This window comes from Cheilinus undulatus, linkage group 1 (genome assembly GCF_018320785.1).
Source record: "Cheilinus undulatus linkage group 1, ASM1832078v1, whole genome shotgun sequence".
NCBI lineage: Eukaryota > Metazoa > Chordata > Actinopteri > Labriformes > Labridae > Cheilinus > Cheilinus undulatus.
Window position 1 is genome coordinate 56,441,574 of NC_054865.1, and position 13,328 is coordinate 56,454,901.

General features: G+C 40.1%; 1 protein-coding gene across 2 annotated transcripts in view; it reads left to right on the forward strand.

Moving 5' to 3' along the window:
• The window catches only part of kcnq1.1 (potassium voltage-gated channel, KQT-like subfamily, member 1.1), a 133,867-nt gene that overhangs the window by 103,681 nt on the left and 16,858 nt on the right, over positions 1–13,328 (forward strand). The window contains exons 11-12 of one of the 2 annotated variants that reach the window (XM_041794224.1): positions 5,253–5,309; positions 11,536–11,668. In XM_041794224.1, the coding sequence (XP_041650158.1) occupies positions 5,253–5,309; positions 11,536–11,668 (190 nt within the window). The remainder of the gene's footprint in view (positions 1–5,252; positions 5,310–11,535; positions 11,669–13,328) is intronic. The other variant, XM_041794230.1, reaches the window with a different exon arrangement.

Here is a 13,328-nt window from a genome sequence, read left to right on the forward strand (position 1 = left end):
AATTTTAGGGAGTGACTGGACTGAGTGACTACCATTACATGTGCATTGCTCGGCCACTCGAGAGTCCACCGGCTTGTTTGAAATAAATCCCAGAATATGTTTGGCTGTGAAGAAAAGGATGCATTTATTGGCTGCATTTGAAGGAGCCTTCAAAATGGGACAGCCTTCGACATGTTGTGATGTAATCTGTCCTTAAACACGACCACTGACGCTTGCAGCCCTTGGAATGGGAAACAGCTATGGATTGGCTGATTGCCTCTCATTTATACAGCAGGCAGCAAGGCCAGGTGAGCCTGACTGCACACAGAGAATCTTTATGAGAATCAGTCTAAAACCAGAATTCAGTCACATGTAGATCTCAGAGTTTTCACGTTTACAGCCACCATGTTCAAACATATCTAGAGTGTTTAGACAGAAACTTTGGATTTCAATTTACAGGGACTTTAAAAAAAGAAAGTGAGGCAGTTCTAAAAATAAAAAAAAGACAAATCCTACATCATAATTATGAAAAAAACGACAAAATAATGAGATAAAAACTCAAAACTATTAACTAAAAAGTCAAAATTATGAGATACAAAGTCGATATTATGGGATAAGAAGACAAAATTATAAAATGTTAGCTGATAATTATGGGATATGGGGCTCTATTTTCGTAGACCAGGCGCAAGCGTGGCGCACCTGCTCTGTGCCACGCCTGCGCCGTGCCAACGGGGTGTGTCCAGGGCATTTTGCAATTTTCATGCATGGCGCAGTCCGGCGCAGCGCGGCGCACCCACGCCTCCATCCCTCTCACCGGCGCAAGTGACAAAGAGGGAGGAGAGAAGGCGTGAGTGGGTTTAACACAGCCGAGTGTAATCTTCACCAATCACATGAACGCCTCTCCTCGCCTTTAAATGTGCTGCGGGCAAGGTTCAGTGCCAATTTCACCTCGCCACCACCATGGACGAAGACAGCAGCAGCAGCTCCAGGCGGCCAAACTTCTCCCAGGAGGAAACTGATGTGCTGGTCCGGGAGGTCCAAGCTCACAGTACCAGAATATATGGTAATGCTGACAGACCTCCAGGGCTGATGATGCAAAAACTGCCTGGGAGGAAGTTACTAATATTGTCAATCAAGTTTGCCCAGATATTCTGAGAACCGCTGCCCAATGTAAAAAAACAGTTCAATGATGTAAGGAGAAGGGCCAAAAAAAGCTGTCAGAGCAAAGAAGGCACACAGTGGCCACCGGGCTGAACATCAGAGGCCACGATGCGCGTCACCGTGTGGACCACCTCGTGGGACAGATGTAATCTGTTCCTGTGTCATGAATAGGAGTACAAAATTAAGTGACAATTACATTAAACACAGCAGCAGGCTAATCCAGGCATCATGCTTGTGATCCACCTGCATTCCTGCTCTGTCATCTCCAAATAGGAGAACCTTTGGTGATATATTCTCTCCCGGTATCTCCTCCTCATCCTCCTTGCAATAATGTACTCCATCTTTTTAGATCACGTTAAGAATAAAGATTAAAACAGAGAAATATGGGCAATCACAGCTAAATCCTTAAGACACCGACTGACTTACATTTATTCAGCGAGCGTCTCTCTCTTTTTTCTTTTCTTTTGAATTTCATGAGATGAGAGAAGCTGAATATATACTCCGTATCGGATGCCGTAGCTGTTTGTGGTTGGCTGAGAGATGTGAACTCGCTAGTTTTTATCACTCCCAGCTGCCATCAGGTTGAGTTTCAATTATGTGTGACAAACATCTTTGATCTGACATCAGATGTGACGGGACGATTTATATAGATACAAATGTATATGCTGGTTCAGACGGTTACATTAAATAGTGGTTGCTGTGATTGTTTATTGCATTGAAATGTGCCTGACACTCTGGAAACCTGCCTGTGAGGTTTTGGTGACGTGTGCGCACTGCGCGCCTGTCAGCCAAATTACCACTACACCGGGCGCCTGCGCCAAGAATAGACCAGGTTGGAGCTAGTGGGCTTTCAGCGCACCTTCCGCGCAGTGTTTTGGCATGAAATTGTCACTGCACCAAGCTGAATCTGTCGACACCTCCCCCTGGTGCGCCGCCACACCCATCTCAGGCGCAGCCCGGTCTACCAAATTGCCAAATTGGCTGCTCACGGTGGTGCGACAAAATTACCACTGCGCGGGGTGCGCCACGCTCCGCCACCCTCCGCCACCCTGCGCTGCGCCACGAAAATTGAGCCCATGGAGTTGAAATTATGAAGTAGAAAGCCAAAATATGTGATTAAAAGATGGAATTTTGAGATAAAAAGTCAAAATTTTGAGAAAAAAAATTCAAAATTATGAGATAGTCTTTGTGCAGTCGCACCTCTGGCAGAGATTCACACGTACAATGCGACTATTTGACTTTTTATCTCATAGTTTTGACTTTTTAATCTCATAATTTTGACTTTGTGTCTCATAATTATGAGTTTTTAAGTCATAATTTGGGGTTTTTATCTCATAGTTTTTACTCATGTCATAATTTTGTGTTTTTAATCTCATAATATTGACTTTGTGTCTCATTTTGAGTTTTTATCTCACAATTTCAACTTTTTATCTCATAATTATGAGTTTTTAAGTCATAATTTTGAGTTTTTATCTCATAGTTTTTACTCATGTCATAATTTTGTGTTTTTAATCTCATAATATTGGACGCAGCACCATCAGTGTGTGAATAAGGGTGAGTCCATTTGAGTGACTTAAACCATGATTCATTGACTTTTTGTCATTTTTGCAGTAGGTGGTTTGTGATAGTGTCATTATTAGATTTTCTCAATGAATCAGGATTAAACAGCACTCCTATGCTTGATCAGATGAATGAACACATCTAAAAGGAGTGGAGACACATTGCCAAATCCAAATGCTTCCACACAGGAGCATTTAATGCTACATCTTGCTCTCTGACATGTATTAAAATGTGAAACAGACAGTGTTCTGACTTTGAGTTCTGCAGATGACCAAAGAAGAAAGATCTGAGTCACTTTGAAGGAGGGGGTATTGTTAAGGAGCAGATGGCAGGCGCTTGGAGTGCTCAACTGGCCTTATTTTAGACAGATTCTCAGCCATTACCATTTAAAAAAGCTGATTCATCATCAAACATTCATCAAAATGATGGTTTCCCTTCCAAGTTTAAAGCCGTGTGGAGTCATTGTGTTGGCCCATCACCTTACTAAAATAAGACTCAGCTTTTCTTAAAGGTCTTTCGCCTGTAATATTTGTCAAGCTTTCCTCTTTGTTGTCTTTGAGCCTGCCTCTCTCATCTGACTTAACAGCCTCTTTCCTTTTCTTCTCTTGTTTCCTCTCTTGTTGTTTGTCCATGTACCAGGTTTAGCAGGACCCCTCACTTTGGGAGGATGTGGTGAGCTGCTGTTAGTGTCCACGTCCTGCACACGTCCTCACTGACAGCCATTAAAACACTTTTGTTTTTGTCTTTCTGCATGATCCTGTAATGAGACACACATTTAATGGCACATTTATTGGTGAGAGCAGTCAGACATCACATCCTGATGTCAGGAGTGTAGAGCAGGGGTCATCAAGTACATTTGCACAAGGGCCAGATTTAGTCTTGACAGAGTTTCTGGGGGCCAAAATACACAAAAACTTTCACTTCATTTTCAAATACACAAAAACTAAATGAACCTTTTGTTCTGATTAACATATTTTTTTATGAGTATTTGTATTTTCTTTCAAATCACAGGACATTTTTAAGCGCTACCAGTGAGATCTATCCTGATCTATAACACCGTAGACCAGAAGGAGACAGGCTGGAAAGAATGGACCCTCAACAATTATGATTTAGCACCAATATGAACTCATGTTTCACACTTTTCACTACTTCACTGCTTCATTCTGACATTTCTGTAACATTTTGTGCCACTTTTATCCCATTTTTGCCACTTGTTGCAATTTTTATCACTCTTTAACCCACTTTCCTGCCTTTTCACTGCTTTGCCATTGGTTATTTTTGCACCATTTTGCCCGTTTTAACACATTTTTGATACTTTTTACCTTTTTTTGCCCCTTTAACCCATTTTTTTCCCATTCTTTTACTCCTCTAAGCAACTTTTATTTCATGGCTTATCCCTCGTTTTTCCATTTTTGCCACTTTTTGTCCATTTTTTCCACTTTTAACCCATTTTTGATATACTTTTAGCCCCTTTTTTTCTTTTACACTGATGTTTTTCCGCATTTTAACCCCTTTCACTATTTTTCCTGCAGGTTTTTGTCCCTTTGTGCCACTCCACAACCCAGTTGGAGGCTTATTACCCATTTTTGCCACTCTCTAACCCCTTTTCACCACTTTATCTGGCCATTTTTGCCAGTTTTAAAACATTTTTTTAGTATTTACTTATAATGGCTGACAGGTGAATTTCAGTAAAAACAGATCAAATGTTAGTCATTTTTAAAACTATTTGAATATTCATTGCTTTTGGGGTGGATTTAACAGCTGCAGACATTTAAAGCCAAAAGATACTCTTGAAACCACAACATTTTCTTTTCCTGCTTTTCTGAATTTAATGATCTTCTCGTGGCCAAAATCACATTTTATTCTAGTTTTAGTCATTCTGACGAAATCTAAACATACTTTTTGTCAGTTTTAGTTATCACAGATCTATTTTTGGTTAGTCTTAGTCTAGTTTTTGCCATGTAAAGAACACACTGCTCTGCACTAACACTGAAGCCCAGAAAATACCCTAAATAAGAAAAAAAACTTAGCAATCCACACTGCATGCTCTTCTTCTGGTTGATGAATGATTAGTTAGAGGGAATATTTTCTGGATTTTCAGGTGTTCGTGTACATTTTCTAAGTTAATGTTATGTATTTTTGCCTTTTATTTCGGTGACCTATATGTCATGATTTAGCATGTCTTCATTGTTTAGTTAACCTTTTTCATGTCCAGGTTGGAAAAATATCTGATTTTATCATTTTTGGTTGTCAGAGAGTTTGCATTTGTTGCTGTCATAAAAGGTATCAATACTGCTTGGTTTTAACTTGATGAATTCAGTCCTTGTTTAAAAAAGTCACCATTTATATGTTTACCCAGCATGCATTTAGATGGAAGGGCTTCACACAGTAAGGGGCAGGAGCAGCACTGATTTGGCAAAGTATCCAGATGGATTGCTCTCATCAGTACATAAACACGGCTGAAACTTAGTAGTTTTAATGCCTGTTGTTGTTGTCCTTTTTTGCTGAGGTATCCGTCGATCAGATTTGTTTTCTCTCTGTGTGCACTTCAGATCGTCAGCAGTCCTGGACGTCTTTGTCTTCCTTTCAGTTCAACTCACAGCCTCCAGGTAAGTGTTACATGTGAGTGTTAATCGGCTGCTTTGCCTTCCCAAAAGTGCATTACATGGGTCAGGGAAGAGAGCGTTTGAACCTCTGAGGAGTCCAGCGCTTGGACCAGGACTGTAACGACTTAATGTGACAAGATCTGTAATGAAATACTTCTTTTGATTTTGTTTGTCCCTATGAAGGTAGCCTTAAAATAAACACATTTAAACTGATCAAATAAAAGTAAAAAGCAACACCAGCAGAACGCCAAAACTAAGGGACTAATTATAAGCTGCAAATAGACCTGAATCATGAAACAAGGATCATCCACTAAACTAACAAAACACATCAAAAGAACAAAATCCCTTATAAAGAGGCAGAAGCTCCTAATCCAAATGACTTTACTCTTCTGAAGTCAGCACTGGCTTTTAATCAGTGCTTTAAAACAGAAGCTAACTGGAGGGAAAGAGAGACTAGCTGAGCAATATCCCCAAGCCTTGAACTAATGGATATAGTGATAAAAACACACCAGAAAATAAAAGGCTATAACAGTTAGTTCAACGTGATCAAACTGGACAAGAGGCAATCCACGAGCGATGATTCAGAGCAGGAGTAGTCAACCTTTTGGAGTCATGACCCCCCAAAAACATGCTTTGGTGTTTGTGACAGCCAACACCCACCATAGGGGGCGCTGATCCGTCCCCTATGTGGATAGATACTGCGCTGTCCGTGGTGCTGAAAGCAAGAGTGGAGCAGGTTGACTGAAAGGCCACATGAATCTACACTGAGTTCTTATTCCAATCCCTTTAATGGTTGTACAAAAAACTCTGGCTCTAAGTTCACACTCCTCTCACAGCAGAATTTGATAGATTGTGTAAACACAGCAGTCATAGTTTGGCAGTGTGACAGAGAAAACGTTCAAGAGGAAGCAGCTTTGCCTCTGCGGACAGGCTACCCCCACCGATATTTCTGAATGGGATGATGAATAAATGTAGTGACATAAATCTCAGTACAATATACTGTAAATATACAGGGCCTATAGAAAGTATTCATCCATGTTTTACCTTTTAATTGATTTCACAATAGAGTGGTGCAGAAATGAGTCCTAAAACATGGAAGTGAGTTAGCATTTTAGCACTTCTGGCTCCCTAGTCTGAAAGTCTCTGGGATTTTTGAATGAGTTTTCGGTTAAATTCCTGAAACAAGGTCTGTGGTGAACACAAGCTCAAGAGAGTTTAACGTTTTATCCTACAATATAAATACATCGGAAACGTGCCTCACCTTTGAATTGTGTATCTTTTCATGTCTTAAAAAAGGTGGTTGCTAAAAGATAGCAAACAAGGACTACAGCGTTTGTCTGGAAGACTCTACATCACTGGTCATCAACTGGTGGTCCAGGGGCCAAATCAGGTCCCCCAAAGCTTCCTGTCTGGCATCCAGAAGATCATTAAATCCAGAAAAGCAGGAAAAGAAAATGTTGTGGTTTCAAGTGTATCTTTTGGCTTTAAATGTCTGCAGCTGTTAAATCCACCCCAAAAGCAATGAATATTCAAATAGTTTTAAAAATGACTAACATTTGATCTGTTTTACAGAAATTCACGTGTCAGCCATTATTAGTAAATATTTTTAAAAAATGTTTTAAAACTGGCAAAAATGGCCAGAAAAAGGGGTCAGAGTGTGTCAAAAGTGAGTGAAGGCCTCCAACTGGGTTGTGGAGCGGCACAAAGGGACAAAAACTTGCAGGAAAAGTGGTGAAAAGAGGTTAAAATGTGGCATTGTTGCAGAAATGGCAGAATGAAGCAGTGACGTAGTGAAAAGTGTGAAACATGAGTTCACATTGGTGCTAAATCATAATTGTCGAGGGTCCATTCTTTCCAGCCAATTCTGTGGGACCCCTGAAAATCAAAGAGAATGGGCCCTCCCTAATTGTCATTTAGCATCAATATTAGCCCACTTCGACACTTTTAACCCCTTTTTGATACTTTTTGCCTCTTGAACCCAATTTTTGCATGATTTTAACCCCTTTTAAACCACTTTTCCTGCATGTTTTAGCCCCTTTATGCCACTCTATTATCAATTTTTGCCACTTTTCTTTTCCTCCTTTTCTGGATTTAATGATCTTTCGGGGGCCGGACAGGAAGCTTTGGGGGCCTGATGTGGCCCCTGGGCCTCCAGTTGATGATCAGTGACTTAGGAGGAATGACAGAGCTTTGACAGCAGGGAGACAAAGCCAACATACAGCAAACTCGTGTCTGCTATAAAAGCTGTTATGGCAGCAGCAGCTGCAGGAAGAAAAACATTCTGCCAGTCTGAAACGGCGGTTACTGCATAGCAACGGCGAGGAGTGCTGGTGACATCACAGTACCAGTGCAGAGTGAAACATGGCGGACTCTTTGTGAGTTTATAAGCTTCAATTTACTCAAAATGCAAATATGTAGTGAGTTTTTGAGTTCAATATACATGTAAGAGATACAAATATCTATCCAACAAGATGAACTTGTCTGATCATGCAGGGTTCCTTTTAAAGGCTAATGCCACTGCTTTTTCAAAAACCTTTTATGACCTGACTTTAAAAACACAGAAACATCCCTTTAACCTCATGGCCACCAAGGACAGTGTGATTATATGTGATTACAAAGTTTAACGAGATATATAAATATATCAGTCCACATATTGGTGCAGTTGCTTCTACTGTCATCTCATGGTGAGAAGGGCTGCTTGTTTGAGTGTCACTTGCTGGTTGTATGCATGTGTGTTAGCTTGGTGATGATTGACATCCAGTCCTTAGGAACCCCGCCTCCTACAGCATCAACAGGAATTGGTACAGCTCAACAATAACCCTCTAAGAGTCAGCAGTACAGATAACTGATGGCTGGATGAATAGAAAATACAAGAAAGTCAAAAAAGTAATTCTCTACTCGGTTTGAGAGATGTGTTTATAAAAAACAAGTCATTCAGTGTAATGGAGTTCTCTGTTTTAGGAAAATATCTGTCATCTTTTCACTGCATGTCACATCCACTCCTTCCTGATTGACTGCACTTATTAAATCCATTCCATTCAAAGTCCATTTAAAGCATTTCTCATGATGTTTTATGTTTTTCACTTCAGAAATCAATCATCAGAAGAGTTGCATCACACTTATCTCTCTCTGCTGCACTTTCAAAACATTGCAAATGTGGATTCAAGGAGTAAACAGGTTTCCACGCTGCACAGCGGGCTTGCAGACACGTTTTAGATCTCCAAAGGTCTGAGAACCCCAAAATCAAAAGTTTGCAGCTTGATTGTATAATTTTAGACAAGGCTGACACTTAGTTCTGTTTTGAAGCCCAGATTGATCCCAGCTTATGTTGTCAAATTTACAACCTACAGTGCGTTCAGAAAGTCTTCAGACCCCCTTTCACTGTTTTCTATTTTGTTATGTTGCAGCCTGATGCTACAGTCATTTAAGTTCATTTTTATCCTTATAAATCTACACTCTGTGACCCATCACCACAAGGTGAAAACAGAGTTTCAGGTGTTTGCAATTCATTAAAGGTCACATATTTTACCCCTTTAAGACAAGTTAATATTGGTCTCCAGTGTTAACCATGCAAAGCAGATGGATACGCCCATCTCCTTGTTTCTTACTGGTGAATCCGTCTTGCAAAGCTCCCATCTAAACCACTTGGGCTCGGTGAGAAAGTGACAGGACCAATCAGCATCAAGGGATAGTACTTTCAGGCTCATGACATCATATTGGCCCCGCCCACATTTAAACCTATCCAGGACAGAGGTGAAAAATGTTTTTGAATCAGGTTAAAAATGCTGTGTTAGGTCTCCTGCAAGTTCAGTAAACCTCTGGAAGTTGCCTTTTTATTCACAGAGCTCAAGTGAATATGACAAGACAGCAGAGCGGTGAGAAATCATGAGAAGCTTAGGGCGGGATGAGGTGGAGAGGGAAGATGGATGGGGATTCTTACAAAATTCTAATCTTGTTAGTAATGCAGCTGTTCTGTGCTCAGGTTCATTCTCATTTCCAATGAATGCTACAAATAAAAGTATGATGTGTTAAATTGAAAATTATGAAGGAAAAAGGTAGAAACCTGTAAATCTTTTCTTTATGGTCCTTCAAATCATTGTGATACGTCAGCCTAGTTGAAACTATACTACTGTACATCTTTTTACCACTATCAAACAGATAAGTGAGAAACTTAGCTCTAATCCACCAATCTCAAAGAGCTGCTCTGCTGTGATCAAGACATTTCTACAATGCAGAATCATTTCTTTCATCTTAAAGGCTTGAGAAGCTATGAGTATTCATGTTTGTTTTAATCAATATTTTAGCTATTTCCTCTGCTCATGAATTAAAGAGCCTGTAAAGCAGGGGTCATCAAGTACATTTGCACAAGGGCCAGATTTAGTCTTGACAGAGTCTCTGGGGCCGGACTACCAAATAAAGAGAAATTAAATCAATAGTTTGTTCTGATTAACATATTATTTTACCAGTATTTGTATTTTCTTTCAAATCACAGGACATTTTTAAGCACTACCAGTGAGATCTATCCTGAGCTATAATGCCGTAGACCAGAAGGAGACAGGCATGCCCACAGAATTGGCTGGAAAGAATGGGCCCTCCACAATTATGGTTTAGCACCAATATGAACTCATGTTTCACACTTTTCACTACTTCACTGCTTCATTCTGACATTTCTGCAACATTTTGTGCCACTTTAATCCCATTTTTACCACTTTTTGCTATTTTTTTATCTCTCTTTAACCCACTTTCCTGCCTCTTCACTGCTTTGCCATTGGCTATTTTTGCACCATTTTGCCCATTTTAACACATTTTTGATACTTTTGCCACTTTTTGCCCCTTTAACTCATTTTTTCCGATTCTTTAACTCCTTTAAGCCACTTCTATATCATGTCTTATCCCTCGTTTTTCCATTTTTGCCACTTTTTGTCCATTTTTTTCCACTTTTAACCCATTTTTGATATACTTTTAGCCCCTTTTTTTCCTTTTATACTAATGTTTTGCCACATTTCAACCTCTTTTCATCACTTTTCCTGCAAGTTTTTGTCCCTTTGTGCCACTCCACAACCCATTTGGATGCTTTTCACCCATTTTTGCCACTCTCTAACCCCTTTTCACCACTTTATCTGGCCACTTTATCTGGCCAAAAATGGGTAAAAAGTGGCAAAAATGGTGAAAAAAATTAATGAAAAGTGGCAAAAATGGAAAAAGGTGGGATAAAACAAGACAAGTGGTTTAGAGGAGTAAAAGAACGGCAAAAAATTGGGTTGAAGAGGCAAAAAAAAAAGGGCAAGAAGTATCAAAAATGTGTTAAAACTGGTCAAAACTGCCTAATAAAGCAGTGTAAAGGGGTTAGAGAGTGGCAAAGGGCAATAAGCACCTAAATGGGTTGTGGAGTGGCACAATGGGACAACGACTTGCAGGAAAGGTGGTGAAAAGAGTTTAAAATGTGGCAAAACATTAGAATATAAGGATAAAAGGGGCTAAAAATACATCAAAAATGGGTTAAAAGTGGAAAAAAATAACAAAAAGTGGCAAAAATGGGAAACAGAGGGATAATACATGCAATAAAAGTGGCTTAAAGGAGTTAAAGAATAGGAAAAAATGGGTTAAAGAGGGGAAAAAAGGCAAAAAGTATCAAATATGTGTTAAAACAGGCAAAACGGTGCAAAAATAGCCAACGGCAAAGCAGTGAAAAGGCAGGAAAGTGGGTTAAAGAGTGATAACAATTGCAACAAAAGCAAAACTGGGATAAAAGTGGCACAAAATGTTGCAGAAATGTCAGAATGAAGCAGTGAAGTAGTGAAAAGTGTGAAACATGAGTTCATATTGGTGCTAAATCATAATTGTTGAGGGTTCATTCTTTCCAGCGAACTCTGTGGGCATGCCTGCCTCCTTCTGGTCTACGGCGTTATAGATCAGGATAGATCTCACTGGTAGTGTTTAGTCCTGTGATTTGAAAGAAAATACAAATACTGGTAAAATAATATGTTAATCAGAAAAAAATACTGATTTAATTTCTCTTTATTTGGAAGTCCGACCCCCAGAGACTCTGTCAAGACCAAATCTGGCCCTTGTGCAAATGTACTTGATGACCCCAGGCCTATGATGTTATTCAGCAAACAGGCTCTGCAAAGAAGCAGCACAGCCTGAGGAGAACATCATCTTATATCGCTGCTTTACAAATCTCCTGATGCTTCTCATGTATGTTTGTGTCTCTCTGTGTTTGATTCAGCAGTGAAAACAAACCCTGGCCTTCTGGATGTCCCCTCCCCGGGCCCCCTCCAGAGGAACTCCAGCTTTGCAGACGACCTGGAGCTTGAGCCAGAGCGCTACAGTCAGCTGGCTCCTGCTGCCTCTGTGGCTCAGTGAGTTTCACACAACCGTTGCTCTGTAATGCCATTATACTGATGCTGTTTATTTTTAATGAGACTATCAGAGACTATTTGCAGGTACTCTTTTGCCTTTTATTTTAAATTAAACTGTGCAGTATCTTAAACCCTGGAGCTCCCATGTCTCTGCTGGGCACTGATTCATTGTTAGGGGAAAATACTCCTGGTTACTGGCACTTGCACAGCTACAGAGTGAGACTGATATGAGGAAATGAGTGTTAAGTAACTGCACTGTAATGTAAGTGCACAGTAAGTGAAACAAATGGAGCGACAGTTCTGACCCGTGGGACTTTGGTTCTAAACGGTGGGGTAATGATGCAGAGTGGGAATTGCATGCTGCAGCATTGTTGGCAAAGATCACTCTGTGCTCTGCTGACTCCAAAATACGTAACCAGCTGTTCTCATAAAGAAATGCCACATCATATCCCACGCTAAATTGAACTATTATGAGACACTACCACTTGCTCTATACATGATGAGTCAACGCTGACTTTATAAAAGCTTTAAAAATGCATTTTTCTCCTCTAACACTTGTTAAAATTCAGTGGCAGCTCTCCTGCTTTCTAAATAGAATTTTTAATTATTCATAGTGTCTACAATAGCTGGGACATGCAGCACAGACTCCAGATGTGGGTTTTGTTTTCCTGCAGCTTGCCATTGCACTGACATTGCATGAAAGCATGCAGCGGGTAATCGAAGATAATTGACAGTGTTAACAATACAATACCAGTTTGTCACAAACAAACAAAATGACACCTTTTCCAGCACTGCGGACGCGGATGTTTGAGTGACACTAAAAGAGTCTGGATTGTAGCAGTTAGGCAGGCAGGGGGTAAAAGTTTCCAGCCTTGAAAGACTTTTTATTTCTGTTTGAGTTGTTTGGAGCTGTTCAGAGAGAAAGAGAAGCTGTGGAAGTTGAGGGCTTTGAGCCAAGGTCACACACTTTCCGTCAGGATAAATGAAGAGGGCTTTTTAGGTGGTGTTGTACAATTATGCTCAATGTGGACATGTCAGGTCAGCAGCTATTCATGTATGAAAGAAAATATGTAAGGGTTAATGCCCGACGAGTAGTCTAGTTATCAGGGATTAATGGACGACATGGAGGCCTGAACCGTCTGACATTCAGCGGAGGACAGTTGCCTCCCCGAAGTCCATTAATCCCTGATAATTGGACACCTCGAAGGGCATTAACCCGCTTTTACCATGGTCACATGCCAATGAAAATAATTAATAAAACTACTAATTTATAATTTAATATGTTTTGTGATCAAAATAGAAAGTTTTACTAAAACAACTATTTCTTTCCCCTAGCATGCCAGAGGGCTTGACTAATAACTGGAATAGCCATTCCAACCCCATAACGTTCTTTAGGAATGTAAACGTTATTCACTACTCCAGTAAATAGGATGGGCCATAGATACAAAGTCACAACAGAACAGAAATACTAGTCCGCTCAGTGCACTTTCTGAATGGATTTATCAATGAAAAGACATGAAGACGAGTGAGACTGAGAGTCATCTGTGGTCAGACCATAAACCTGTACGTTAATATGAACAGTCATCTGATAGAAAGCTTAGTTTTAGCAGACCAGCTGTTTGAATAAACAAAATAATTTCTCCTTCTGCACTACGAGGTT